This window comes from Eulemur rufifrons, chromosome 24 (genome assembly GCF_041146395.1).
Source record: "Eulemur rufifrons isolate Redbay chromosome 24, OSU_ERuf_1, whole genome shotgun sequence".
Taxonomy (NCBI): domain Eukaryota; kingdom Metazoa; phylum Chordata; class Mammalia; order Primates; family Lemuridae; genus Eulemur; species Eulemur rufifrons.
This window is the reverse complement of record NC_091006.1, coordinates 9,093,308-9,120,172: the sequence shown is the minus strand read 5'-3', so window position 1 is coordinate 9,120,172 and position 26,865 is coordinate 9,093,308. Positions and strand designations below refer to the sequence as shown.

Sequence of the window (26,865 nt, the reverse complement as noted above, 5' to 3'; positions counted from 1 at the left end):
GCCTGTGGGTTGGGGAGGCAGAACCGGAATCCAAAAGGGACCTAGGCATCTTGTGTCCAGCCCCCTCCTCCACGGGGGACCCAGGAGTCTAGACTTCCAGCCCTCTCCTCCATCAGGACCCAAAAGGTCACTTCCCTATTTTCTCACTACCTTTCTCACCTTTCCACTACCCATTTTTTCTTTTTCTTTTTCTTTTTGTTGTTGTTTGCTGGGAGACCAAGGTCAGAATGGGGTCACTTGATTCTCTGCAGGTGCAGAGCAGCTGCAGGGACTGGGATCTCCGCTCCTTCTCTCTCTTCCCAAGGAGGCACCCAGCGTGGGTGGGCCCCCACCTGGGAGCACCCAGCATGTCCAGGCTTGTCTTGCGGGGGCTGGGCGCCTCGTCTCCCTCCCCTTCTCTTTCACGTGCTTGGTCACACTCCTTCTGTGTTTGCGCTGTCTCCAGCTCCGACCTGCCCAAGGTTGCACCCGTGGTCTCGAGGGGACTGAACAGACAAGTGCCTGTCAGAGGACAGAGGCAGGCGTGGTAGGAGACAGATGCCCACAAGTCATATATTGGGAAACTAAGGTATTTATGGACGCACTCTAGCCTGTGTGTCTGTGTGAATGTGTGGTTTGAATGCATGCTTTGTGTTTTATTTAGGACCTTGACTCACTCTCTCTTGGCCTCAGGCATAAGGCTGAGTGAGATCTGAGATATTTTTTGTGCGTTAGGGAGGTGTAGGGGGAGATGGGGAGAAGTGTAGCCCCAGGAGCCAGTGGGGGAGATACTGCCACTGCCGCGGTGGGATCCAGACTTCCAGTGAAAAAATTCATTCAGTTTTGCAGTTCTCCTGCTTTCTAGGTTTCAGTTGGGACGGTGACTGCCTCGTCCAATGAGAATAGCGAATTTCTTCTAGCCGCCAATCCCGGAGGCCGCTCCTGTTGCTAGGCGCCCAGAAAGCAGGGTGTGGACGTCATCAGGAGGAGGGGCTAGAGAGTGGTGGAGCCAAAGAGAGGCGGGGCTGGAGAAAAAGCTCGTTGCTAGGGAACATAGTCCCCGCCCCCCTGCCCCCACCCACCTCCACGGAGAGGCTAGACTGGGCTTGCGCGGTGTTGACGCGAGCGCCGGCGCGCCGTCGTTTGAAAGGCCCGAGCGTCGCGCGCTTGCGCACTTAAGCCCGCGCCTGGAGCACCTCCTCTCCGCCCCCCAAACCCGGACCCTTCCTCATCCTCCGGGCCAGGAGGAGCCCAGGACGTTGACATGCCAGAGATCCGCCTCCGCCACGTAGTGTCCTGCAGCAGCCAGGACTCGGTGAGGGACCGGCGTGGGGGAGGTCGGAAGACATAAGGGAATTAGTGAGAGTAGCTCTAAAAGAACTTTTGGGGTTCTTCGTGGAAGTCTGAGGAGGGTCATGGGGAGATTTCCAGGAGGCTAAAAGTGAATTCTGGGAGACATGTGGAATTAGGGAACTTTCAGTGTCTGCGGAACTTAGGAGAGAAAAGGAGGAATAGAGGAGCTTCCTTGGAGAGCCCATACGTGAACTTCCAGAGGGTGTCGTGGGGGAAATTTAAGGCAGAATGGAGGGGGATTAACAGGGGAGTTTAAATCCGGGGAATCGCAGAGGGCTTGGGAGGTCTCGAACTAATCTGAGAGCTGGAGGCCTAACTCTCATCTCTGTGCCCTAATTCTCCTTTCCCACTCTTGTTTCCAGACCCACTGTGCAGAAAACCTTCTCAAGGCAGACACTTACCGAAAATGGCGGGCAGCCAAGGCAGGCGAGAAGACCATCTCTGTGGTCCTACAGGTGATCCTGTCCCACCCCTACCTCTTTACTAGGAGCCTGGGGGCCCAGGGTCCAGATTCTGCTCCTGAGCCAGCTGGCGGTGGGTTGAGTCGCCTTCCCTTCTGGGCCTTGGCTTCCTTCCCTGGAAAATGGGCAGCATAATCCCTGTGCCCCTCAGCAGAGTAGAAGGGGGACCCAAGAAGGACTAGGTCTAGGATGACCACAGGAATCAGTGCACCGCCTGCATAGGTTGCTTCTGGTTTCTGGGTCCTAGTTTCCTCAACTGGAACGGAGTGAATCATTGCCGTGTATCCTGCCTCCTACAGGCAGTGGGCTCAGGGCTGGAAGATGTCCTGGAAGGTCATCTAAGCCAATGAACTGCATTTTAAAGAGGGGGAAACTGAAGTATAGGGAAGGTAAATAAGTGGCCAGTGTAAGCTACCATTCTGGAATGTTGGCTGGGTTCTTTCTGAGTGCATACTGCACATGCTCTCACGGGATCTGAACCACAGCCCTGTGAATTTGGAGGGAGACAAACAGGCAAGATCAAAGAATTCCAAACAGACTGTTCCTGTCAGGGACAAGAAACTGGTGGGAGAAGAGAGCTAAATGCGTTTTAAGCATCTGCTCCTTGCCAGGTGGTGGCCTGGGTGTTTTACCTGCATAATCTTGCTCTTCACAAGAGTGATGTGATGTAACGGCCATCGTCATTCCTAATAAATAACAGTGCTAAGACTTGAGTCCACAACGGAGTGTTGGTGCTCTTAACCACTTCGTCATACTGGCTTTCTTGATTTTGGCCGCATTTCCTTAGTTCTGAATGTAGGGGTTTTGGAGGAGGGATGCTGGGGAAGCAAGGCTTACATGATTGTGTTTGATAGTGGACATATTCTTGTTCTCTCTCATGTTCAGTGGTTTGAAAAAGTTTTGGGTCACAGAGCCTTTTGATAATTAGAGAGAAACTGAGAATTCTGTTGCCAGGAAAAATACATGACTCACAAAATTTTTCTAATGATTTTAGGATTTTAAGCATCTCCTAAATCTCTAACATAAGAATAATAGTGAGAGCTAATATTATTCAACATTACAATCTGCCAGTCAACATTCTGTACACCTCACATGGATTAAGTCATTGAATCCTCATAAAAACTCCATGATCTAGGGTCTGTTTTCATCCCCATTTTACAGATGAGGAAACTGAGGCCCAAAGAAGTTATGCAACTTGCGTGACAGCCAATCTTGTAAATTGTGGGAGATACAGGTTGCTGACAGTTTAGTCTTGGGACCTGCATTCAAGTCCCCAGCTCTCCTTCTTACACTGTGACCTCAGGCAAATTGTTTTATTTCTCTAAACCTGTTTTCTCATCTGTCCATTGGGAATAATGACATCCAAGCCCAGGGTTGTTGCGAAAATTCACTGACATAATGTCTACAGAAGTGCTCTGTCAACATGTAGGTGTTTGTGTAAAGGGAGGGATTCATGTTTATTACTGGGTGATGATTCTCTTATAATCAGGTGACCCCAGGGAAGCCACCTTCATTCCTGTTACCCCAGTTGCTGTGGGAACAGAGAGACTGAAGGCAGAAGAGATAGGACATGGGGGATGAGGGAGCCAGAGTGGTGAGGCACAGGATCTCTGGCCTGGGAGAGACTGAGGGAGTATTCCAGCTGTCGACAAAATGGACACATATAGGAGCAGCTTGCGTTTCAGCTGCAATGTCCAGATTTGATGTAAATTTGGGACATCCAAGGGGTGCCATCCCTCCTGACCCCCACAGTTAGGGATTAGACACGGAGCTAGAGACAGGTATAGATGTTGTCAGCACAGGGATAGGACCTGCAGACTTGGGAGCAGATGATGGATTCGTTTGTTCATTCATTCGTTCATTCTTTCCCTCATTCAGCCAGTATGTATTAAGTGCCTTCTATAAGCCAAGCACTGTTTTAGGTACTGGGCCTATGTAGCAGTGTACAGCACAAGACAAATGTTCAGTCATATGAAGCATTCATGTTAGTAGGGAAAGACTGACATATCGATAAGTAAAACATATGTCAGATGATGAGTGCTATGGAGGAAATCAAACTATTGACGAGAATAGGGGCCGGGTGCAGTGGCTCATGCCTGTAATCCTTGCACTCTGGGAGGCCGAGGTGGGAGGATCACTTGGGGTCAGGAGTTTGAGACCAGCCTGAGCAAGGTCAGAGACCCTGCCTCTACAAAAAATAGAAAAACTAGCCGGGCATGGTGGCATGTGCCTGTAGTCCCAGCTACTCTGGAGGCTGAGACAGGAGGATCGCTTGAGCTCAGGAGTCTGAGGTTGCAGTGAGCTATGATGATGCCACTGCACTGTAGCCGAGGCAAGAGAGTGAGACTCTTGTCTCAAAAAAAAAGGCGTGGGGGTGGGGAGCAATGGGAGTGCCTCAGCTATGGACAGAGCAGTGGCAAGAGGTTTTTATTTAAATGGAAGGGTCAGAAAAGGCCTCCCTGAGAAGGTGACATTTGAACAAAATGAACTACACATGTATCTGGGGAAAAGATAAAGACTCTGAAGCAGTTGGAGGAACAGCAGGGAGGTCAGCGTGGCTGGGGTGGAGTTAGCCAGGGAGAGAGAAGTAGGAGAGTGGGGGTGGAAGTCCCCTAAAACACTTAGGGCCTGGAAAGCCATCGTAAGTCCTTAAGCTTTTACACTGAGTGAGACAGGAGCCACTGGAGGGCTCTGAGCAGAGGGACACAATCTAACTTAGGTCTTCATGGGATCCTGCTGGTTCCATGTGGGGAACAAACTGCAGGGGCCAAGCGCAGAAGCAGGGAGACCAGCACTGCAGCGGTTGTTAACTGAGCCCACGTCAGAGACCCTTTGGAACGTCTGATTACATGTGGCGATTGCCAATATACGAGGTAACTGAATTCACTGAATGCTCATTTTGGTTCTTTTGAAGTGACTGGTAAGGCAGAAGTTCCTGGGCATCAAGGCAGTAGGCTCATCTGTGAGTTTTTCTGCTAGCCTGTATTTTCTCCTTCAAACAGTATGCAACATCTAGATATTACCACACAGGGCTTGTGACAACCCCACACACCTTTTTTGTTTGCTGTAGCCACAGGAGGCTTTGTCACCAACCCATCACCTGTTGGCAGGGAATTCCAACCTCTTTGCCCTCCACCTCCACCCTGCCCTGCCCCTCCACCACCCCTGGGCCAGAGGGGATGGCTGGGACGTGGTCCAGATGTAATTCCTGTGCGTCACCAGAGGTACGTTTTTTTGTTTTGTTTTGTTTTGTTTTGTTTTTTGAGACAGAGTCTCACTCTGTTACCCGGGCTAGAGTGCCGTGGCTTCAGCCTAGCTCACAGCAACCTCAAACTCCTGGGCTCAAGTGATCCTCCTGCCTCAGCCTCCTGAGTAGCTGGGACTACAGGCATGTGCCACCATGCCCGGCTAATTTTTCTATATATATTTTTAGCTGTCCATATAATTTCTTTCTATTTTTAGTAGAGACTGGGGGGTCTCACTCTTGCTCAGGCTGGTCTCGAACTCCTGAGCTCAAACAATCCGCCTGCCTCGGCTTCCCAGAGTGCTAGGATTACAGGTGTGAGCCACCGCGCTGGCCCAGAGGTGCGTTCTTTAGAAGAAATGTTCAACAGCAAAGGGACATGTTCTGTTGTTGTTTCGGTGGTTTTCTCATCACTCTATTTTCCATTCTGGTGTTTTAAATTTGTTTTTACCATTTTTTTCCCAAAATGCATCATTTTATTTTCTTTACAAAGCAGCCACACATTAAGCAGGTGATAGTCACATGATTTCTTCAGTAAGCCCCAAGGCATCCGTGAGTGTTCCCGGAGCTTACAGCCAGAGGAGTGCTGAGGTTTCAGATATTAAAGCTTCCCCTTCAGCCACAAGTTCCTTTGATGTTTAGGTTATTGAACACAAACTCACTGGATAATTTGTCGTCAACATAGTCCATCTCTGTTCCTAAAAGTGTTAGCTGTGCTTTCTTTTCTTTTCTTTTCTTTTTTTTCAGACAGAGTCTCACTCTGTTGCCCGGGCTAGAGTGCCGTGGCGTCAGGCTAGCTCACAGCAACCTCAGACTCCTGGGCTCAAGCAATCCTTCTGCCTCAGCCTCCCAAGTAGCTGGGACTGCAGGCATGCGCCACCATGCCCGGCTAATTTTTCTATATATGTTATTTTTAGCTGTCCATATAATTTCTTTCTATTTTTAGTAGAGACAGGGTCTCGCTCTTGGTCAGGCTGATCTCAAACTCCTGAGCTCAAACGATCCGCCCGCCTCAGCCTCCCAGAGTGCTAGGATTACAGGCGTCAGCCACCGTGCCCGGCCTGTGTTTTCTTTTCGATGAACACTCTGACTCCATCTTGAACAAATTCATCAGAATCTCCTTTTGTTTTCCTATATTCTAGAGTTTAAGAAAAGACATTATGGCCTCTGGTTCAGAATACTGTAGGTGCCTGGTTTTGAATTATATGTAGATGGAATCATGCAGTGTATACTTTTTTGTGTCTGGCTTCCCTTGTTCAGCCTTATGTTTGTCCATGTTGCTGGGTGTAGCTGTAGATGGTTCATTCTCATTTCCTACAGTAATCCATTGTGTCGAGATAACCACTGGGGTTTTATTAACTTTGCTTTTCAAGTGGACATTATATGTGTATGGCACAAAATTCAAAAGGTGTAAAAGGGTACACACTGAGATGAAACTCTCCCTTCCACCTGTCTATCCTCCATCCCCCAACTCCTGCTCCCTAGTTCTTCTCTCCTGAGACAACTACTCTTAGCAGTTTTTTGGGTGGCCTTCCTGGGTCATTGTGTACACATACAAGCATATATGAGGGCTGTCCAGAAAGCACCCAGCCATGGACACAATGGCTACATGGATACAATGGCTGGATATTTCCAGGACAGCCCTGGTGTATCTACCTCCTCCTTCCCTTTTTAAACTTCATAGTTTAGACACTCTCGTCCCCTTGCTTTTTTTTTCTTTCTTCAAATAATGGTGTCTCTTGGAGATTCACACTGCATAAAGTTCTATCTTATTCTTTTAAGTGATGCATAGCATTGCATTTCATGGATGTGGAACAAGTGTTATATAGGATATCTCAGGAACCTTGCCCTTCTGTGCCCCATTTGTTTCATGAACAGTTCACACCATGAATTGAGTCTTCTTGAGAAAGGTGCATGTACACAAAGCTGGGCCACAGATGACAGTCATCTTGTGCCTTTATCCTAACAGCTCACACTTACTGAGCACTCAGGGTTTTGTTTTGTTTTTTTGAGATAAAATTCAGATAATGTAAAATTCACCATTCTAACTAATTTATTTATTCATTCATTCATTCATTCATTTGAGACAGGGTCTCCTGCCACCCAGACTGGAGTGCAGTGGCATGATCATAGCTCACTGCAGCCTTAAACTCCTGGGCTCAAGCGATCCTCTTGCCTCACCCTCCCCAGAAGCTAAAACTACAGACGCGATCCACCACACCTGGCTAATTTTTGAAATTTTTTGTAGAGATAGAATCTCACTATGTTGCCCAGGCTGGTCTCAGACTCCCGGCCTCAAGTGATTCTCCTGCCTTGGCCTCCCAAAGCGCTGGGATTACAGGCATGAACCCATGAACCACTGCACTCAGGCTCTAACTATTTAAAGTGTACATTTCAGTGGTTTTTAGTATATTGACAATGTTCTTCCACCGTCTCCACTCTCTAATTCAGAATATTTTTATAACCCCCAAAAGAAACCACAAAGCCATTCAGCAGTCACTTCCTATTCCCCTCCACTGGTTGCCCTGGGCAACACTGATCTACTTTGCGTCTCTATAGATTTGCCTATTCTGGACATATAAATGTATATGTGGTATTTTGTGTCTGTATTGTTACACTTTGCATGATGTTTTCGAGGTTCATCTATGTTGTAGCATGTATTGGTACTTCATTCTTTTTTATAGCTGAATAAATATTCCATTAATATACTATACAATGTTTGTCCATTCATCAAATGATGGACATTTGGGTTGTCTCCATGTATAAACATTTTTATCAGAAATCTATTTTTTTATTTATGAAGAATACCAGGGAGTGCATGTGTGTATTTAAAGTAGAAGTAGTTTTGTATGCAATAAGAGTCATTCATTTAAAATGCAAATATCTACATCGTACCAGATGTACGACGTGGGAGAGGCGAAGATGTTGGATTTTACCTCAGGGATTGGAGGAGAGGAGTTGAGAAGAAACGCTGGCATTAGACGGTGCTTTGCAGTCAGGCAGTTGGGTCCAAATTGCCCTGCTAGTTGTTACCTTGTGTGACATGGAAGCTGTTGATGTAACCTGCCTGAGGCTCAGTCTCCCTGTCTGTAAAACTGGAGTAGTAACAGACCCTTCTACTTAAAGTGGTTTTGAGGATTCAGTGATGCCTCGCTCAGGAAGAGCTTAACTAAGTGTGGTGGACATAACAGTGGCCCCCAAAAGATGTCTATATCCCAGCGCCCAGAACCTGTGAGTATCGTACTTTAGTGGCAAAAGGGACTTTGCAGGTTTGATCAAGTTAAGGATCCTGAGATGGGGAGAGTGCCCTGGACTATCCAGGGGACCTCAGGTAATCACAAGAGTCTTATAAGCAAAAGAAAGAGGGAGGCGAGAGGGCCAGAGGCAGAGAGTGTGAAGGCGGGAGCAGAGGTCAGAGTGATGCCGTCGTAGGCTTTGAAGATGGGGAAGAGGCCACGAGCCCAGGACGGCAGGCAGCCTCTAGAAGCTGAAGAGATAAGGAGACGGATTCTCCCCTAGAGCCTCCAGGAGTATAGCCCTGCCCACAGCTGGATGTTAGCCCAGTAAGACGCAATTTCAGACTTCTGGCCTCCAGATCTGTAAGATAATATATTTGTGTTATTTTAGCCATTAAGTTTGTGGTAATTTGTTACAAGAGTGATAGGAAATGAATATACCAAGCCCCTGGCACACAGAATCCAAAAAATGTCAGCCTTGATGACCCCCTTGTGACTAGTGGGACACCGAGGCAGGGAACAGAGAAGTGACTCAGCAGAGCCCCTTGGTGAGGGAGGACAGAGCTGGAGTTACTACTCAGGTCGTATTTATTCCTTTGGCAAATGGTTGCTGGGGTCTGCCTGTCTGTCCATCCGTCCACCTCGTCGGGAGTATATTGAAGACCCACTGTGGTAATAGTATCAGCAGCTGACATTTATAGAGTGTGTGCTCTGTGCCTGGGACTGCTCCAGGGACTTTGCATGTATCACTCATTTGAATCTTCACAACAACTTTATGAGATTGAGGTTGTTATTGTCCCCATTTTACGGGTTAGGAAACAGGCACAAGGGGTGAAATGAAGCCGTTTGCTCTAGAATCACACAGCAGGAAATCAGCAAAACTGGGAAGGACCAGACACCGTTCTTGACATTGGGAACACAGCATACAACAACTCAGACATTGTCTCTGTCCCCATGGAGCTTAGGAGTCTAGTGGGGGAGACAGACGCTACACAAATAACACACAAAGCTGGGCACAGTGGCACGCACCTGTAGACCCAGCTACTGGGGAGGCTGAGGCAGGAGGATTGCTTGAGCCCAGGAGTTCAAGGTGCAGTGAGCTATGATTGCACCACTGCACTCCAGTCTGGGCGACAGAGTAAGACCCTGTCTCAAAAAAAAAAAGACCAATACAAACCAAAAAAACAAATGTGTAATAGCAGGTGGTGGTATGAAGAAAAATAAAGCTGGGTTGGGGATAGAGCGTGGCTCCTGGTAGGCGGTGAGGGAGGCTACTTTGTTGGGTCTGAAGAGATGACATCTGAACAGAGACCCAAGTGATGGAAGGTGGCAAGTCAACCACAGGAGGGTTTGGGGGAAGAGTGGCCCAGGCAGAGGGGACAACAGGTGTAAAGGCCCTGAGGAAGGAGCCAGCCTGTTGCTGGCACAGAAGGGAGGCTGGAGGAGAGTGACCGAGTGTGGCAGGAGGCGGAGCAATGAGACGGGGCGGCTTGCATGCCTGAGCAGCACCGCACCGCCCAGGGCCCATGGCTGGGAGCACAGTGGAGGCTGAAGTCAGCAGGAGGCCAGCTGGCCTCAGCGCCGGGAAGGCCCTACCCTGTGCGCCACCTTTCTCCAGTGGCGTGGCGGAGCAGCACGTAGGACTCTAGCCATCTGCCTGGGTCTGGCTTTGCCACCCACCAGCTGTGAAGTTACATAATCACTTCCTTCCTCCATTTGCTCATGTGTAAAATGAAGATAATTATAGCACCTGCCTGGCAGAGCTGTTGCGAGGAGAAGAGTACGAGTCTGTCACTTCGTGAGCACTCAGATCTTGGCTGCAACTGTAGTTATTCTGTCATCTCCCTTCAGAAGGAAAGTTATAACAACCCTCCTCTTTTGCATCCAAGAAAACTGCCCCTCAGAGACACTGGTTATGTCACCTAGGGTTGCACAGCTTGGAAATGGCAGGGCTGGATTTGAGCCCAGCCCTGCCTCACCCCAAGTCCAGGTGCCTGCGTCTCATACAGCGATGTTCCTGTGTGCAGTAGTGCGCAGGCGATGTCTTGGTGACCTCCCAACTGGGAGGTGACAGAGCAGATCGGAGCATACGATCGTCCCAGGGACGGGGGAGGGCAGTGTAGGGTGGTGGACTAGGTACCTTTGACGGTTGTAATAACTTGTCATTCTAGAATCCTAGTAAAAGAGCCCCAAACTGGAAGGCAGGAGGTTTGCCTCAACTGTTCCTAACTGCCTCCCACGCCCGCCCGCACAGCTTTCTGTGTCTTCAACTGTCAGACAGGAATGGCAGATTCTTTGAGTGAAGCCCTCCTACAGATAGCCCTTTTCTTCTTTCAACAAGTAATTATCGAGCATCAACTAATAATGCCTCCTGATTGACAGCGGTTAAGGGCCTACTGTTGCTGTGTCCTGTGGCCATTATTTATGTGCATGATCCTGATGATCATCCCCATTTTACACATGAGAAAACTTAGGCTCTAGAAGGTTAGCTGGCAAGGCCACTCAGCTAGTGTGCCGCAGAGCTGGGATTCAAACCCAGGAATCGGTGGTGAGCAAAACCGGACAAGGCCCTGCCCTCAGGGAGCTTCCACAGAGTCCTTCGCACACGCGGGTAGGGGATGGCATGTGCTGTTAATGTGCATGGTGATTCGAATAAAGTTCTAACCCTGGCAAGTGCTACCAAGGAGAGCGCCATGGCGGCCTGTGATAGGCCAGTCTGGTGGAGTGTGGAGAGTCAGGGAAATAGGGTGGGGGTGTGTGCTTTCATTCAGTGTATCTTTTTCAAGCTCTTGCCCTGTGCCATGCCCTCTATTGCGTGCAGGGGACATGGTGGCACCACTCAGCTCCGGTTCCCACTGTCACAGAGTTGACATTTCAAGGGACATGGTGGCCCAGATGGGGGTTATCCTTGGGTCCCACAGTGAGCCCAAGGCAGAACAGGCACTGACCGTGGCCTTTCTCTCTGCCCGCAGTTGGAGAAGGAAGAGCAGATACACAGCGTGGATATTGGGAACGACGGCTCGGCCTTCGTGGAGGTGCTGGTGGGCAGCTCGGCCGGGGGCGCCGGGGAGCAAGACTATGAGGTAAGCAGGGCGGTGACACAGACCCTGTGCTGCCCTCTGGCCCACCCGCCACCATCGCTGTTTCCCTCAGGGCCTGTGGCAGGGCCAGGAGGTGGAGCCAAGTCACACCTGACTGATCCGCTGCCCTCTGGACGATCGCCCAGCGTACAGAGGGCACAAAGGACAGACGCAGGGTAGTAAACTTCTCACATCAGGGAAGAGACTGAGTTTGCATCACAGCTTGTCACACAGATTTATGATCTGACGGTTCTGGAGGACAGTAGTCTAAAATCACTCTCACTGTGCTAATACCCAGGTGTGGGCAGAGCTGCGTTCCTCCGGGAGGCTGTCGGGGAGAACGCGTTTCCTTGTCTGTTGCAGCCTGTAGAGGACACCTGCCCTCCTGGGCTCGTGCCCCTTCCTTCATCAGAGCCAGCATTGCTGCTCCTCTAACATCTGCTTCCAGCGTCACTTCTCCAACTCTCACTCTCTTGTCTCCTTCTTTCTTATAAAGACCCTTTCAATGGCCCTGGGCCCACCCGGATAATCCCGAGTTTCTCTCCCGTCTCAACATCCTCAGCGTCACCACATCTGCAAAGTGCCTTTTGCCACATTATAGGTCCAGGGATTAGGATGGGGTCATCTTTGAGGGGCCATTAGTCTGCCTATCACTGTCTCTTATGTTATCTTCTAGAAGCCTTGTATTTGTAGCTTTTACATTTAGATCTTGATTCCATCTCAAATGAATTTTTGTGTATCATGTGAGGCAAGGGACAAGGTTCATTTTTTTTATTTATCTTTTTTATATGTTTGCTGAAAATACTTTTTTAGAAAAAGACTTTCTTTTTTCAATTGAGTTGTTTTGGCTCTTTTTTGACCATTTGTGTGGGTTTATTTCTGTACTCTTTTCTGTCCATTGATATGTGTGTTTTTCTTTATGCCAATATCACACTGTCTTATTTATTTTATTTTTATATTTTTAGAGATGGGATCTCACTCTGTCATCCAAGCTGGAGTACAGTGGCTTGATCATAGCTCACTGCAGCCTTGAATTCTTGGGCTCAGGTGATCCTCCTACCTCAGCCTTCCAAGTAGCTGGGACTACAGGTGTGCACCACCGCGCCTGGTGGATTTTTAAAAAAATTTTTTAGAGGTAGGATCTCACTGTGTTGCCCAGGCTGGTCTTGAACTCCTGGCCTCAACTGATCCTCCTGCTTCAGCTTGCCAAGTTGCTGGGATTACTGGTGTGAGCCACCACACCCAGCTCTGTAGGTGATCTTTATGTCTTAATAGTACAAGTATATATTAAAACTAAGTTGTGTTGGGCTTCCAACATTAGTCTTCTTTAAGATTCTCTTGGCTATTCTAGATCCTTTACATTTATTTTCATATAAATTATAAAACCAGCTTGTCAATGTCTTTATTCCTTTATTTCAGACTTACAGAAAAATTATAGAAATAGTACATATGCTCTTCACTTGGATTCCCCAAAGTTCACAAATTTGTACATACTTTTTCCTGAACTAAGAGTGAGTTGTATACATGATGCCCTTTATTCCTGCAAACTGCAGTTGGTATTTCCTAAAAGCAAAGAAATTTTCTTTCTTTACTTTAGTATAATTACCAAAATTAGAAAATTAACATTGATATAATACTATATCACCTGATCTCAGATCTTATTCGGATCTCCATCATTGTCCCAATAATGTTCTTTATAGGGAAAGAAAATTCAGAATCATGCATTGCATTGACTTGTCACACCTCCTTGGTTTCCTTTCACTGGCAACAGTTCCTGTGACTTTCTTTGTTTTTTGTGCCATTGACATTTTTAAAGAGCAAAGGTCAGTGATCTTTGTCAAATATCACTTACTGTACAAAATGTCTGATGTTTCCTTGTGATTAAATTTAAATTTAGGTTACACACTTTTGGCCAGAATACCACAGAAGTGACATTGTGATCTTTTCAGTGCAGTATACAATTGATTTTTGTATATTGACTTTGTATCTTGTGGCCTTGCTAAATTCACTTACTTTTGACCTCTGTGACCTTGCTAAATTCACCTATTAATCCTTATAGTTTGTGTAGATTCCTTGGGATTTTCTGCATAGACAGTCATGTCATCTGTGAAAAAACAGTTTTGTTTTTTTTTTCTTTTTCTCACCTCGTCACACTGACTACCTCTAGTTCAATGTTGAATGGAAGTGGTGAGAGCAGACATCCTTGCCTTGTTCCCGATCTTAGGGGGAAAGTGTTGAGTCTTTCACAATTAAATATGATGGTTGTTTGTTTTTTATAGATATCCTTTGTCAGGTTGAGGAAGTTGTTTTTCAGTTTGTTGAGAGCTTTTTTTCATGAATGTGTATTGACTTTTATCAAGTGCTTTCTATGTTCTACAAGGTACACTTTAACGAGTAAGTTTCCCTATAACAAACATTTTTTTTTTTCCTCAAGTTTAGGTAAGTCAACAGTCTTTGGGACTATTATAAAAAAGTTCTCTTCTCCTCTTGGTGAATGTATTTAGGTCAGAATTCTACTTTATAATGACAAAAACAGAGTAAATGCATTTTTAGCTAAAATTTTGTCATATCTGTTATGTGAATTTTTTTGCCTTTGCTTGTCTATCTAGCAAGATGCAATGGCTAGGTATATTAGTCAAGGTTCTCCAGAAAGACAGGACCAATAGGACATAGATGTAGATACATAAGGGAGGATTTATTGAGGGAATTGACTCACATGATTGTGGAGGCTGGGAAGTCCCATGATAGGCCGCCTGCAAGCTGAGGACCAGAGAAGCTGGTAGCGTGGTTCCGTCCATGTTGGAAAGCTCATAAACCAAGGAAGTGGTGTAACTCTCAGTCTGAGGCCGCTGGTGCAAGTCCCAGAGTCCAAAGCCAAAGAACCTGGAGTTCTGATGTCCAAGTTCAGGAGACAGGCTACCTGCTCTAGAAAGGAGAAGATTCACCCTTCTTTTACCTTTTGTTCCATCCAGGCCCCCAGCTGATTGGATGGTGCTCGAGCACACTGAGGGCAGATCTTTCCTACTTAGTGCACTGACCCTCACACATCAGTCTCCTCTGGAAACACTCTCACAGACACACCCAGAAACAATGCTTCACCAGCTGTGCAGACATCCCTTAACCAAGTTGACACCTAAAATTAACCTATACTAGGTGAGGGTTTTATCTTTTTAAGGTCTAAAAACACCTATGCCAACAGTCTCCCGTTCTTTCAAGGTTTTAAATTAAACTTCTGCTGGAGTCTCAGGTTTCTGTTACAACTTCTAGCTAAGACTGAATTAAAGGGTCTGGGGCTTATAATGTTTAGTTTCCAGCCAGAAACTAGATATAACTGGAAGAACCAAGAAGGAAAAGGAAAAAGGGCAGAGTGGGGACAGTCAGTGTTGATGTAACCTACGAATCATTCTTTGAATTCTAGAAAGGAGAATCATAAGCTTTTGAAGTTAATGCAGACTAAGGATTAAAGGTTTAATTCCAGAAGCTTAGACAGTGTTGGATAATATAAGTCTGACAATCAGAGTCATTCTCTCTCTCTTATTTATTTATTTATTCATTCATTCATTCATTCATAGATGGGGTCTCGCTTTGTTGCTCAGGCTGGTCTTGAACTCCTGGCCTCAAGTGATCCTCCTGCCTCAGCCTTCCAAATCCCAGTCTCTGGGATTATAGGCCTGAGACCACTGCACCCAGCCAGAGTTGTTTTCTCTTTACAATGAATGGGAGGAGAGTATATTCAGGAGAAATCTACCTCTTAGTGTGGATAGCAGCTGCTGGTCACTGTTTGCCGTACCCCTTCATGTTAGTTACTTCATGATAAATTCAACTTCCCTGTTAGCTCAAAATCAGGAATTTATGGCCGGGCACGGTGGCTCATGCCTGTAATCCTAGCACTCTGGGAGGCCGAGGCGGGTGGATCGCTCGAGGTCAGGAGTTCGAGACCAGCCTGAGCAAGAGCGAGACCCTGTCTCTACTAAAAATAGAAAGAAATTATCTGGCCAACTAAAATATATATAGAAAAAATTAGCCGGGCATGGTGTCGCATGCCTGTCATCCCAGCTACTCGGGAGGCTGAGGCAGGAGGATCGCTTGACCCCAGGAGTTTGAGGTTGCTGTGAGCTAGGCTGACGCCACGGCACTCTAGCCAGGGCAACAGAGTGAGACTCTGTCTCAAACAAAAAAAAAAAAAAAAAAAAATCAGGCATTTATAAACAAGTCTAGTCAAGGCCAGGGAGATAGCGTTCCTTCTGTATAATTTTCTTTGTCGTTTCCTTTTCACAATCAGCCAGGCACAAACAGACATATAGTTAATTATATTCTGCCTTCTTCTCAGCAGAAGGCTTTATTTTCTAACTTTACAAATTTCACAATATGAGCTGGGTGTTCTGGTGCGTACCTGTAGTCCCAGCTACTCAGGAAGCTGAGGCAGGAGGATCACTTGAGCCCAGGAGTTTGAGGTTGCTGTGAGCTAGGCTGACGCCACGGCACTCTAGCCCGGGTGACAGAGTAAGACTCTGTCTCAAAAAAAACTCCAAAAAACAAAACAAATTTCACAATATGTCAGTTAGAAAAGAGACCAAGCTGAAAATATTAAGTGGCCCTATGTCCACAGTACTGCCTGATGCAGGGCAAATCCTCTTTGGAGGAAGGTGCTTCACAGCAGGGCCTCAAACAATTCCCAAACTACAGAAGTTAATGATTAAAAATACGTTCACCCCCCATGAGAACACAAACTGCCCTGACTTAGGGTCAGCAGACACTGCAAACTGTAAACTTATCTGCACAAAGGCTACATATATTGAAATTAAAAGACATAATATAATATTTTAAAAGTATGTTTAATAGTTCAAAGAAATAAATGAAGATATTGATGGTATGATGAAGAAACAAATGATAGTCAAAATTGACCAGGCAATTTTGGAAAAGAGTGGGAGGGCTGTGTGCCCCACACCAAGGGATAAACCAACACAAGTTATCTTAACCGAGAGAATTTAATGTAAAGAACTAGTGACTAGGTGTTACTAGAAGACTGAGGTATGACTAAGAAGCAACAGCAGGGAGCAGCTACCACTGGGAGAACAAAGGAAAGCGGTTGGAGTTATTGGAAGTAGGTGTTAGAAGCCCCAGGAGCTGAAACTCAAACCCTGAAGGGGTGTTGCTCCTGCACCAGGAGAAGGGCTGGAGAAGGCCAGAGCTGCAGGTGTTGGGACCTGCAAACTGGATTCATCTGCTGCTGCGAGGAGGAACCGCTGACAAGCAGAAGCGTCCCTGGGGTGATGCTCATGGGATCTGCAAACGCACAAGCAGCGGCAGATCCTTCTCCGCCCGGCAGCCTTGCAGCCTCTCTCTGGCTCCCCCTGTTGGCAGAGCCTGATAAGGAGCCGCGGGCAAAGCAGAATTGCAGGTTGCCAAGTGCAGGCAGGGATCACAGAGCTGTGTGTAGAGGGTGGGTTTGGGCTGAGAAGCAATAATTAGCACAGCTCCCTTGCATCTGTGGATTCTGGCCTCTCATTTCTGGCCTCCAATAATTCCTTTTATCTTTCTGCTGACTCACCCATGCATTTCCAAAAGGTTCCTGAATATTGTGGCAGTCACTGTGAATATTCTCTGCTGCGAAAGTTCCTTAGGACACGTAGCCCCCCGTATTGCCAAATATGGAAGATGCACGGAAGAATTTGAGAAGGATTGTTCAGATACGGAGGTTAGAAAGATCCTTCTGGGGCCTGTGTCAGGGCAGGACTGACTGGAGCCCCAAAACAGAGGAAGGGTCTAGAGACGTCCAGGCCCGAGCTGGATTCTGGTGACTCCCTGTCCCTACATGGGTCCTCTGCACTCTGCCCCAGCCCCTAGAAGGTGACATCTAAAGCCTGCCCTGGTTCTCATTCACGGTGCTTTCTCTCACCCAGGTCCTTCTGGTCACCTCATCTTTCATGTCACCTTCTGAGAGCCGCAATGGCTCAAACCCCAACCGAGTTCGTATGTTTGGGCCTGACAAGTTGGTCCGGGCAGCAGCTGAGAAGCGATGGGACCGTGTCAAAATTGTTTGCAGCCAGCCCTACAGCAAGGTACCGAGGGTGGATCCTGGGGTTCACAGTACTTGGTCCTGGACAAGGAGGGAACTGAGGGGCCAATATTGAGTCCCAGAGGGCTGGAAGGTGTAGATAGCTGGTGTCCCCATGGGATTATATGGAGGCCGGGTCCCTGTGTTCCCTGAAATAGGTTTGGGATCCTCCCCATAATGAGAAGCTTCATGTCCTGGAGGGGATCTAGGAAGGGTGAACTGTGGCGTGTCAGAGGGAATTGGAGGAGTGAGCAGCTGACTTGTTAGAGAAGTGGTCTAGTAGGGTGGGCCTAGTAGTTAAAGTTATTAGATTTGGGGTCTGACCATTGGGTTGAAATCCTGGCTGTACCACTTTTCAGCTGTGTGATCTTAGTTAAGTGACTTACCCTCTCTGGGCCTCTGTTTCCTGATCCTTATTGGATTGCTGTAGGCAAAGGGATGCAACGCTGTGGTAACAGTGAGACATGAGTATCTACTGGTACACACAATAGAGGTACACTTCCTGCCCGTGTAACTGTCCTGGGGGATGTTTAACCTGTCAACTGGCTTCTCTTCATGAGGCCATCCAGGGACCCAAGCTTCTCCCATTTTCTGGGTCCAGCCAGAAGTCGCGGGAAGAGCCTGGAGCATTTCTGTGTCCTGGAAGAGGCACCCAGCACTCCCCCCCATTCCATAGGCAGGAGTTTGGGGGCATGGGGAGTAGGTTTGCGTGGACACCCAGCAGACTTTGCCAGTTGCAATGAAGCTAAAGCAGCTAACGTGTGTAAAGGGCTTCCAGCCGAGCCTGACTCAGAGTTAGGGCTCAGCAATGACAGCTAGTTACTATAGTCGTCATCAGGGCACCTCCTGAGACATGGGTGTCCATGGGAGGGAAAGAGCCAGAAAACTCCCACCCCTCCTTTTCCAGGACTCCCCCTATGGCCTGAGTTTTGTACGGTTCCACAGCCCTCCAGACAAAGAGGAAGCAGAGGCCCCAGCCCAGGTAAGATCTACCCGCCACCCCCCAGAGCCTTCTCCTTGCCTGTTCACCCCTACCTGCCAGCAGCCCACCCATGGCACTGACCTTGCGGGACCTTAGAAGGTGACAGTGACCAAGCTCGGCCAGTTCCGTGTGAAGGAGGAGGACGAGAGTGCCAGCTCCCTGAGGCCAGGGGCTCTCTTCTTCAGCCGGATCAACAAGACGTCCCCAGGTGAGTGTGGAAAACCTGAGTCCTGAGTGAGTAGAGGGTTGAGACCAAACTCCTGGGTCTGAGGGAAGAGGGGCTGAGGGCCTGGACTCCTGGGTTTGGGAATAACAGTCTCATAGATAGGAGTGGAAGGGACTCGGGGCCCAGCCCTTTCATCCTGGACCCACTTTCTCCCTTTGTAGCCACAGCCAGTGACCCAGCAGGGCCCAGCTATGCAGCTGCTACACTCCAGGCCTCTAGTGCTGCCTGCTCAACCTCTCCAGTCTCCAGGGCAGTAGGCGGCACCTCCAAGGTGAGATCATCACACTTTGGTGGGTGGAGGAGGAGAGAAGCTGGAGGCTTCAACCCATCTCCACCCTCTCAGCCTCAGGAGTCTCCCAAAGGGAAGAGGAAGTTGGATTTGAACCAAGAAGAGAGGAAGACCCCCAGCAAACCGTCAGCCCAGCTCTTAACGCCTGCCGTCAAAAGACCCAAATGTGAGCAATCTAGATCCTTTATTTCCACAGGGGCCTGTACTCTTGTCTTAGGGGATGAGGGGCTGGGAGCGTGGACCCCTGGGTCTGAGGGAGGAGGGGCTGGAGGCTGGACCCCTGGGTCTGAGGGAGGAGGGGCTGGGGCTGGACCCCTGGGTCTCAGGGAGGAGGGGCTGGGGCTGGACCCCTGGGTCTGAGGGAGGAGGGGCTGGGGCTGGACCCCTGGGTCTCAGGGAGGAGGGGCCTGGGCTGGACCCCTGGGTCTGAGGGAGGAGGGGCTGGGGCTGGACCCCTGGGTCTCAGGGAGGAGGGGCTGGACGTTTAACTCCAGTGGTGCTGACTGAGTGTCTGTTCTTTGGCTCCCCCAGTGCCGGTTCCCACCCATACCACAGCCCCAGCCCCAGTCCCTGCCCCAGCACAGGGAGCAATGCCAGGGAAATCTCGGGGAGAAGGCACTGAGCCCAGAGGACACCGAGCTGGCCCGCAGGAGCTGGGGAAGATCCTTCAGGGTGTGGTGGTGGTGCTGAGTGGCTTCCAGAACCCCTTCCGCTCAGAGCTCCGGGACAAGGCCCTAGAGCTGGGGGCCAAGTATCGGCCAGACTGGACCCCAGACAGCACACACCTCATGTAGGCCTGTGTCCTCCTCCTCTCCACGCCTCCTGCTGTTTCTACCCCCCTCCCTCTGTCTCCTCCATCGTGCTTTCTATCTGCATCCTTTTCTTTTTGATGTACAAAAAAAAGTTTATTTGCTAGCTCCGTCCACTGAAAAGGCACAGAAACAATAACCAACATCGCAGCAGTGAGCATCCTTAGCACCCTCTGTCTCCATCCTTTATGTTGTGCTCATTCTCTCTCTCTCTCTCTTTCTCTCTCTCTCGTCTCTCTCAGCCTCTAGCCTCTATGTCTGTTTCTCTCTGGTTTCTGCATCTCCCTCAGTCTTCTACCTCTTTTTCTGTTTCTCCCATATTGATCTCATTGTCTCTTCCTCATCTTTCTCCCTCTCTCTCTCTCTGTCTCCCCATCTCTTTCTTTCCCCTTTGCCCTTCAGATCACATCTAACTGACACCCCCCAATTCTGCCTCCCACCAGCTGTGCCTTTGCCAACACCCCCAAGTACAGCCAGGTCCTAGGCCTCGGAGGCCGCATTGTGCGTAAGGAATGGGTGCTGGACTGTCACCGGATGCGGCGGCGGCTGCCCTCCCGGAGGTGAGACCTCCCCGCACACGCATGTGCGACACACACTCGTGCTCACACACACCCCAGCCCTTCTGCTTCTCCTGTGCTGGGCAATGCCAGGGATCTGGGGAGAAAGCAGGCTGGAGCCTGCTGGCCGAGAGCATAGGCGGTCCCAGCCCGGAGTCAGTGGACTCCTGAGAGGAGGGCAGAGGCTGGGGGACTCCAGACGAGGGAGGGAGGACTTGCCTGGGAGGGTCACAGAGGGCTCTGTGAAGTCTGCTTATTGGAGAAGGAAAAGGACCTTGCGGGCTGGAGGAACAGCAGTTATGAAGGCCCAGGGCTGGAGAACGAGCGTTGGGGGCCGTTCACAGTCATTCAAAGCGAGTCCTAGAAGCCTCTGCTCGGTGCCAGGTTGGGCTGTGCTATGCTTGGGATCCAGACGTTCAGCCCTGCCCTTGAGCACCCGTCACTTTGATGAGGGCGTCAGACTCGTAACAGTGTGGTAGAAGGCCCAAGGGGAGTCCCACAGTGATGGAGGGCTCTTCGAGGACGAGAAGAGGTTTGCCGGGCTGAACAGCCAGAGAGCATGCTGGGTGGAGGAGACAGGACAGGGCAGCCTGGTCTCTGCCCCGAGGAGTTGCAGGTAGGGCTGAGCTTACGGTGGGAAGCAGGAAGTGACAGGAAAATGAGGCTGGGGCCGTAGGAGCCGTGGAAGGCTTTTGAGCCAGGGCAGGGCAGGATCAGATCTGAGGCCTGTGGGTGGGAGGAGAGGTCTGAGTCAGGCTCCGTGGCCTGAGTGTGCTCCAAAGTCACACTCAGCTGCACCTGAAGTGTTTGAGAGACGATCTGCACTGGGGGGAAGTGAGGCTGCGAGACGTGTGGGGCCAGCTCAGAAAGAGCTTCTAGCACCTGGCCAATGCGCTGGGCTCTGTCCAGCTCCACAGGCCTTCATCTGTTCAGGACTCCAGACACCTCTGGAAGCTGGAAGTTCTTTCCTAGGTTTAGCACAAACATTTGGCTGCACAATCATCATGAGCTGATGTGTGGCTATTTATGGACTTTGTTTATCCCCTTGAGTGTGTCATGGTATTTACCACTGAAATACTAATGGGTCTGATTATGGGAACTCCTCAGACTGTACTGGAGGTGTCATGTGATAATCTATATGCCTGCCATTTACCTCTCTAGAGTCTGAAAAATTCAAAATTCTGAAACCCATCTGGCTCCAAGGGCCTCCTGTGTGAGTGAGGGAAGCCACGGAAGGTTGCGGGGCAGGGGCAGGCTCTGTTGGGAGAGACGGGTGTCAAGGGGAGTCTGCAGGTGGGGACCCCAGGGCAGTCTGGGGCCTTGGGTGGAAAGAAGGGATGGATTTGGGATATATTCAGGGCAGAATAAACCAGATTTGGTTTATTATCTGCCTGGGAGAGCTCAAGGAGGCCATGGATGAAAAGGGAATAAGACAAACAGCATTGCATTTGCAACTGGGTTTTAACAAAAAAAAATTCAGGAAGCATTTTATATTTTAAAAATTCAACTATAAGCGGGAAGACCCCAGGGAGATGGCTCTTCTACTATAATCACAAATTGAGGGTTTATTTTCTTTTTTCCTCTAACCTGCTTCAGAGAAAGAACAGATCGAGTTTGTCAAAAAAACTTTGACTACAAAGCACCTTGAAGAAAAAGTTTAGTAAAGCTACCATTGACTTTTTTTTTTTTTTTTTTTTTTTTTAAAAAGATGGGGTCTCGCTCTGTCATCCAGGCTGAAGTGCATTGGCACGATCACAGCTCACTGTAGCCTTAAACTCCTGGGCTCAAGTGATCCTCCTGCCTCAGCCTCCAGAGTAGCTGGGGCTACAGGTGTGCACCACTACACCTGGCTAATTTTTTTGTAGAGATGGGGTCTCGCTATGTTGCCCAGACTGATCTCAAACTCCAGACCTCAAGCAATCCTCCTGCCTCAGCCTCCCAAAGTGTTGGGATTATAGATGTGGGCAGCCACTGTGCCCTCGCTGTTTTTTTTTTTTTTTAGTTAAAACTTATTTTTAATGCTTAAGAATCACAACCATTGACTCTTTTTTTTTTTTTTTTTGAGACAGAGTCTCACTCTGTTGCCCAGGCTAGAGTGAGTGCCGTGGCGTCAGCCTAGCTCACAGCAACCTCAAACTCCTGAGCTCAAGCGATCCTACTGCCTCAGCCTCCCGGGTAGCTGGGACTACAGGCATGCGCCACCATGCCCGGCTAATTTTTTCTATATATATTTTTAGCTGTCCATATAATTTCTTTCTATTTTTAGTAGAGATGGGGTCTCGCTCTTGCTCAGGCTGGTCTCGAACTCCTGAGCTCAAACGATCCGCCCACCTCGGCCTCCCAGAGTGCTAGGATTACAGGCGTGAGCCACCGCGCCCGGCCACAACCATTGACTCTTAATCGACTGCTACACTTTAAATCCTCTGAACTTCTCATGAGCTACCATTTTACAATGAGTGTGACTTACCTGAAGTGTTTCACCGGCTTTGAAACAACCAAATCACATGCAGAAAGGTTTTGTTTTTGTTTTTTTTGTTTTTTTTTTTTTGAGACAGAGTCTCACCTGTTGCCCGGGCTCGAGTGCCGTGGCATCTGCCTCGCTCACAGCAATCTCAAACTCCTGGGCTCAAGCAATCCTCCTGCCTCAGCCTCCCGAGTAGCTGGGACTACAGGCATGGGCCACCATGCCTGGCTAATTTTTTCTATATATCTTTTTAGCTGTCCATATAATTTCTTTCTATTTTTAGTAGAGATGGGGTCTCGCTCTTGCTCAGGCTGGTCTCGAACTCCTGAGCTCAAACAATCTGCCCACCTCGGCCTCCCAGAGTGCTAGGATTACAGGCGTGAGCCACCGTGCCTGGCTGTGCAGAAGGGTCTTAATGCCTGCACCTCAGGAAAGTAAAACCGACATATCCATCTGCTTCTGCTGAGTACTTTGCCCTGTAGTTTGGGGCAAATTAATTAATTTCTCTGTGCCTTAGTTTCTTCACCTGTAAAATGGGGCTAAAAGTAGCACCGACCTCAGGATTCAATGAGTCAATATGTGTCAAGTGCATATAACAGTGCCTGGCTCGCAGGAAGTCCCATGTAAGTGTTAGCTGCTGCTGATACGAATAGAGCTAGGAAAGTTCTTTTCCTGGACTGTCAGTGGCTTAAAGAACCATGAACACAGTGTGGAAGTCTGTAGAATGTATTTGCTTTTGAGCATATTCTCTTAATTGGTAGGCATTCTTCTAATGAGAAACTGCCTTTGATTCTCAAAGGGGAAAGTTGTTCCTGATTTTTTGTTCTTTTCTGAAATGGGACATTTCTTCCCCCAAGAAGAAAGGAAGAAAGGGTGTGCTTAGGTCTCCAGTGTTGGGGGGCTGGGCTGGCTGGGGTTCAGCGGGGCCTTCCTGAGCTGGGAGGGGGGCAGGCTGGGGGAGAGACCATGATTCGCATTTAGTAAATTCCAGTGGCTCTTGTTTCCCAAATACCCTCCCCAGCTCCTCGGAGGACTCGGTATCCTATTTACCTGAGGCCTGATTGCTCCACTAGGTACCTCATGGCAGGGCCAGGCTCGAGCAGTGAGGACGAGGAGGGCTCCCACAGCGGCAGCAGCGGGGATGAAGCCCCCAAGCTTCCGCGAAAGGTCTGATGCCCCCCAGCATTGGGGAGGGTATTGGGGGGATGACATAGGTCTGCTGTGGTACCCCAACTCTTCACTCCTGCCTTCTGCAATCACCACCCCCAGTCACCCACACCCCCTGGCTCTCCTCACTGACTGACCCTCCTCAGCGCCCCCAGGCCAAAACCAAGCCCCCTCAGATAGCGGGACCCAGCTCACCCCAGAAGCCCCCGACCCCTGAAGAGACCAAAGCAGCCTCACCCGTGCCCCAGGAAGATACTGACACCGAGGGGGAGAAGGCAGGTCAGAGTCTGAGGGAGGAGGGCTGGGCCTGGACCCCTGGGTCTGAGGGAGGAGGGGCTGGGGCCGGACCCCCGGGTCGGAGGGAGGAGGGGCTGGGGCTGGACCCCTGGGTCTGAGGGAGGAGGGGCTGGGGCCGGACCCCCGGGTCGGAGGGAGGAGGGGCTGGGGCCTAGACTCCCATGGTTAGAGGGAGAAGGGGCTCAAAGCCTGGACTGTGGTCTGATGGAGGTAGAGACTAGATCCCCGACAGATGGAGCAGAAGGAGGTGGCGGCTGGGGTCGGGATAACTGGATCTTGGGGGCAGCTGAGGTGCGGGTTGGGATGCTGGCTCTGTGCCCAGGTGCCATACTGGAAGGGAGGGTTACTGGTCTTCCCAGAAGACAAGGCAGTGCCTTGCGTTGACTGAGTCTCTACTTGCAGAAGGACAGGACAATGGAGCAGAAGATTCTGGGGACACTGAGGATGAGCTGAGGAGGTAGGGTTAGGGCTGGCGTTAGGGCGGCCCAGCCTTGGGTGCAGGGGCTGCTCTGCATGCCCTTACCCCTCTCGGCTCCCCCAGGGTAGCCGAGCAGAGGGAACAAAGGCAGCCCCCTGGCCAGGGGGAGAATGGCGAGGACCCGTATGCAGGTTCCACGGATGAAAACACAGACAGTGAGGATCACCCAGCATCTCCCGACCTGCCAGTTCCCGAGCTCCCAGGTCGGAAATCCCTCCCTCCATCCCTGCTGAAGTGGGATTTTGCCCTCAGTTGTGACTTGCCCCATGGGATCCGTGCTGTCCCCATGACTTGTCTCCCTTTGTCACCTACCCGCTCCCTGCCTTGGCCACTTCCACGTTCCAGGCTTGTTCCTCTTCCCTTCAGCATCTTCTCTGTTCTTCCCTTTTTGTCCCTATCTGATTTCTTGCTCTGACCATGCCCCCGTAGCCCAGTGCCAGCTGTGACCCCTTTGGTGTTCCACACAGCTGTGAGCGGCCCTGCCTCGTGCCAGTGCTTCCCCCCCAGGGTCAGTTCTGCTGGTCCAGGGTGAGGCGGGCGCTCCAGATGGCACGGGCACTGCTGTCCGTCGGGACCTCGGTGGGGGGCTCACCGGTGTTCACTTTAACATTAGCCATCAGCCCGGACACAGATGCTGTCTGCACATGTTTGTGTGTGTGTGTGTGTGTGTGTGTGTGTTTGCATTTCCAAAGTAAAAGAATAAGAAAGAAAGGAAATGGGAAAACTCTGCAGGGGCTTGTGGGAGGGCATGGGAGTGAGAGTGTCTTTGAGAGTTGAGGGAGCGGAAGAAAGGCAGGAGGGTCTGCTCGGAGGAGAGGTTCGGGGCCACTGGAAGAGCTGTTTCCACCCTGTTCCTCCGTGGGCGATGGGCAGGAAAGTGCTTTGATCCTCCAAAGCCAGGAATGAGGGCCTGGAAAGTCACTTTAAAATGGAAAGATGAGCCCCCTGGGAGGTCAGAGCAATAAAGGCCCTGGTGAACGGGAGTGAGAGCAAAGGTGAAGAGGTGGCAGCTGCTGGAGTTTCCAGCCCTGGCCAGGCTTATCAGGTAGCTCCAGCCCATCTGTCAGAAGCACATCACAACAACAACAACAATAATAATAATAATAATTGTGTCCTCTACGGTCAATGTAGACAAACAGACCTCCCCAGAAGGCTCTGATGGACCACTGGTCCGGGAACTACTGCTCACCATCAACTCCCACCCGTGTGTGAAAAGCCCTCTCCTGGCTGGTGCCTTGGAACTCCAGGCACCTCACACCGGCCTCTGGCACTTTCTGTCCCGCAGACTTCTTCCAGGGCAAGCACTTCTTCCTGTACGGGGAGTTCCCTGGGGACGAGCGGCGGAAGCTCATCCGATATGTCACAGCCTTCAATGGGTCAGTCTTCAGGGGGTGGGAGTGGGGAATGGGTGACGGGCCCAGGGGAGGCCTCAGGGACCTGGTGGGAGGGGTGGGGGTTGTGGGAAAGGAGGCAATCGGGAGAGTGGAGAAGGGACACACGCAGCAGGTGGGCACAAGTTGTCAAGTCCAAGTGCCAGCCCTGCCCACTGTGCTGGGTGGCCCCGGATGCACTGCTTCCCCTTGGTCTCCTCCTCTCTAAAGTGAGGATCCCCACCCCACTTCTGAAAGGGCCGCTGTGAGGATTAGCTGCTGTGGGAGCTGTTGTCATGTGGCAAGAGCCACATGGGAGAACGGAGGCTCACAGGCAGCCTCGAGAGGGCGTAGGTGGGATAGTGAGAGGACAGCCACTGAGAACGGTTGGGGAGCAGGATGTCATGACAGGGGACACCGATTCCTCTGCCTCTTCCCTCCCGCCAGGGAGCTCGAGGACTATATGAGCGACCGGGTCCAGTTTGTGATCACAGCACAGGAGTGGGATCCCAGCTTTGAGGAGGTGAGTCCCAGAGGGGCGGGGAAAGGGAGACTCCAACCCAGTTTCGCATCCCCTCCGCCCCCCCCACATTCCCATACGGACCCCCACCCCACCCTGCAGGCCCTGATGGACAACCCCTCCCTGGCATTCGTCCGTCCCCGATGGATCTACAGTTGCAACGAGAAGCAGAGGTTACTTCCCCACCAGCTCTATGGGGTGGTGCCCCAGGCTTGAAGTATGTGCTCGCGTGCGTGTACTTGCGTGCACACACACACACTCACACACACAGAGATGAGTTTAATAAAGATGGCAT

The 26,865-nt window shown here is 50.0% G+C and overlaps 1 protein-coding gene across 1 annotated transcript; it reads left to right on the top strand.

Moving 5' to 3' along the window:
• The first annotated feature begins 1,165 nt into the window (after positions 1 to 1,165).
• Positions 1,166 to 26,865, top strand: XRCC1 (X-ray repair cross complementing 1). Its single transcript, XM_069456853.1, has 17 exons — positions 1,166 to 1,294; positions 1,695 to 1,787; positions 11,246 to 11,356; positions 17,257 to 17,415; positions 18,319 to 18,393; positions 18,490 to 18,601; positions 18,781 to 18,890; positions 18,963 to 19,074; positions 19,440 to 19,698; positions 20,161 to 20,277; positions 23,812 to 23,905; positions 24,052 to 24,184; positions 24,605 to 24,659; positions 24,744 to 24,883; positions 25,966 to 26,056; positions 26,498 to 26,573; positions 26,673 to 26,865. The coding sequence occupies exons 1-17, from the start codon at positions 1,244 to 1,246 to the stop codon at positions 26,784 to 26,786; spliced, it is 1,902 nt and encodes a 633-aa protein (XP_069312954.1). The 5' UTR covers positions 1,166 to 1,243; the 3' UTR covers positions 26,787 to 26,865.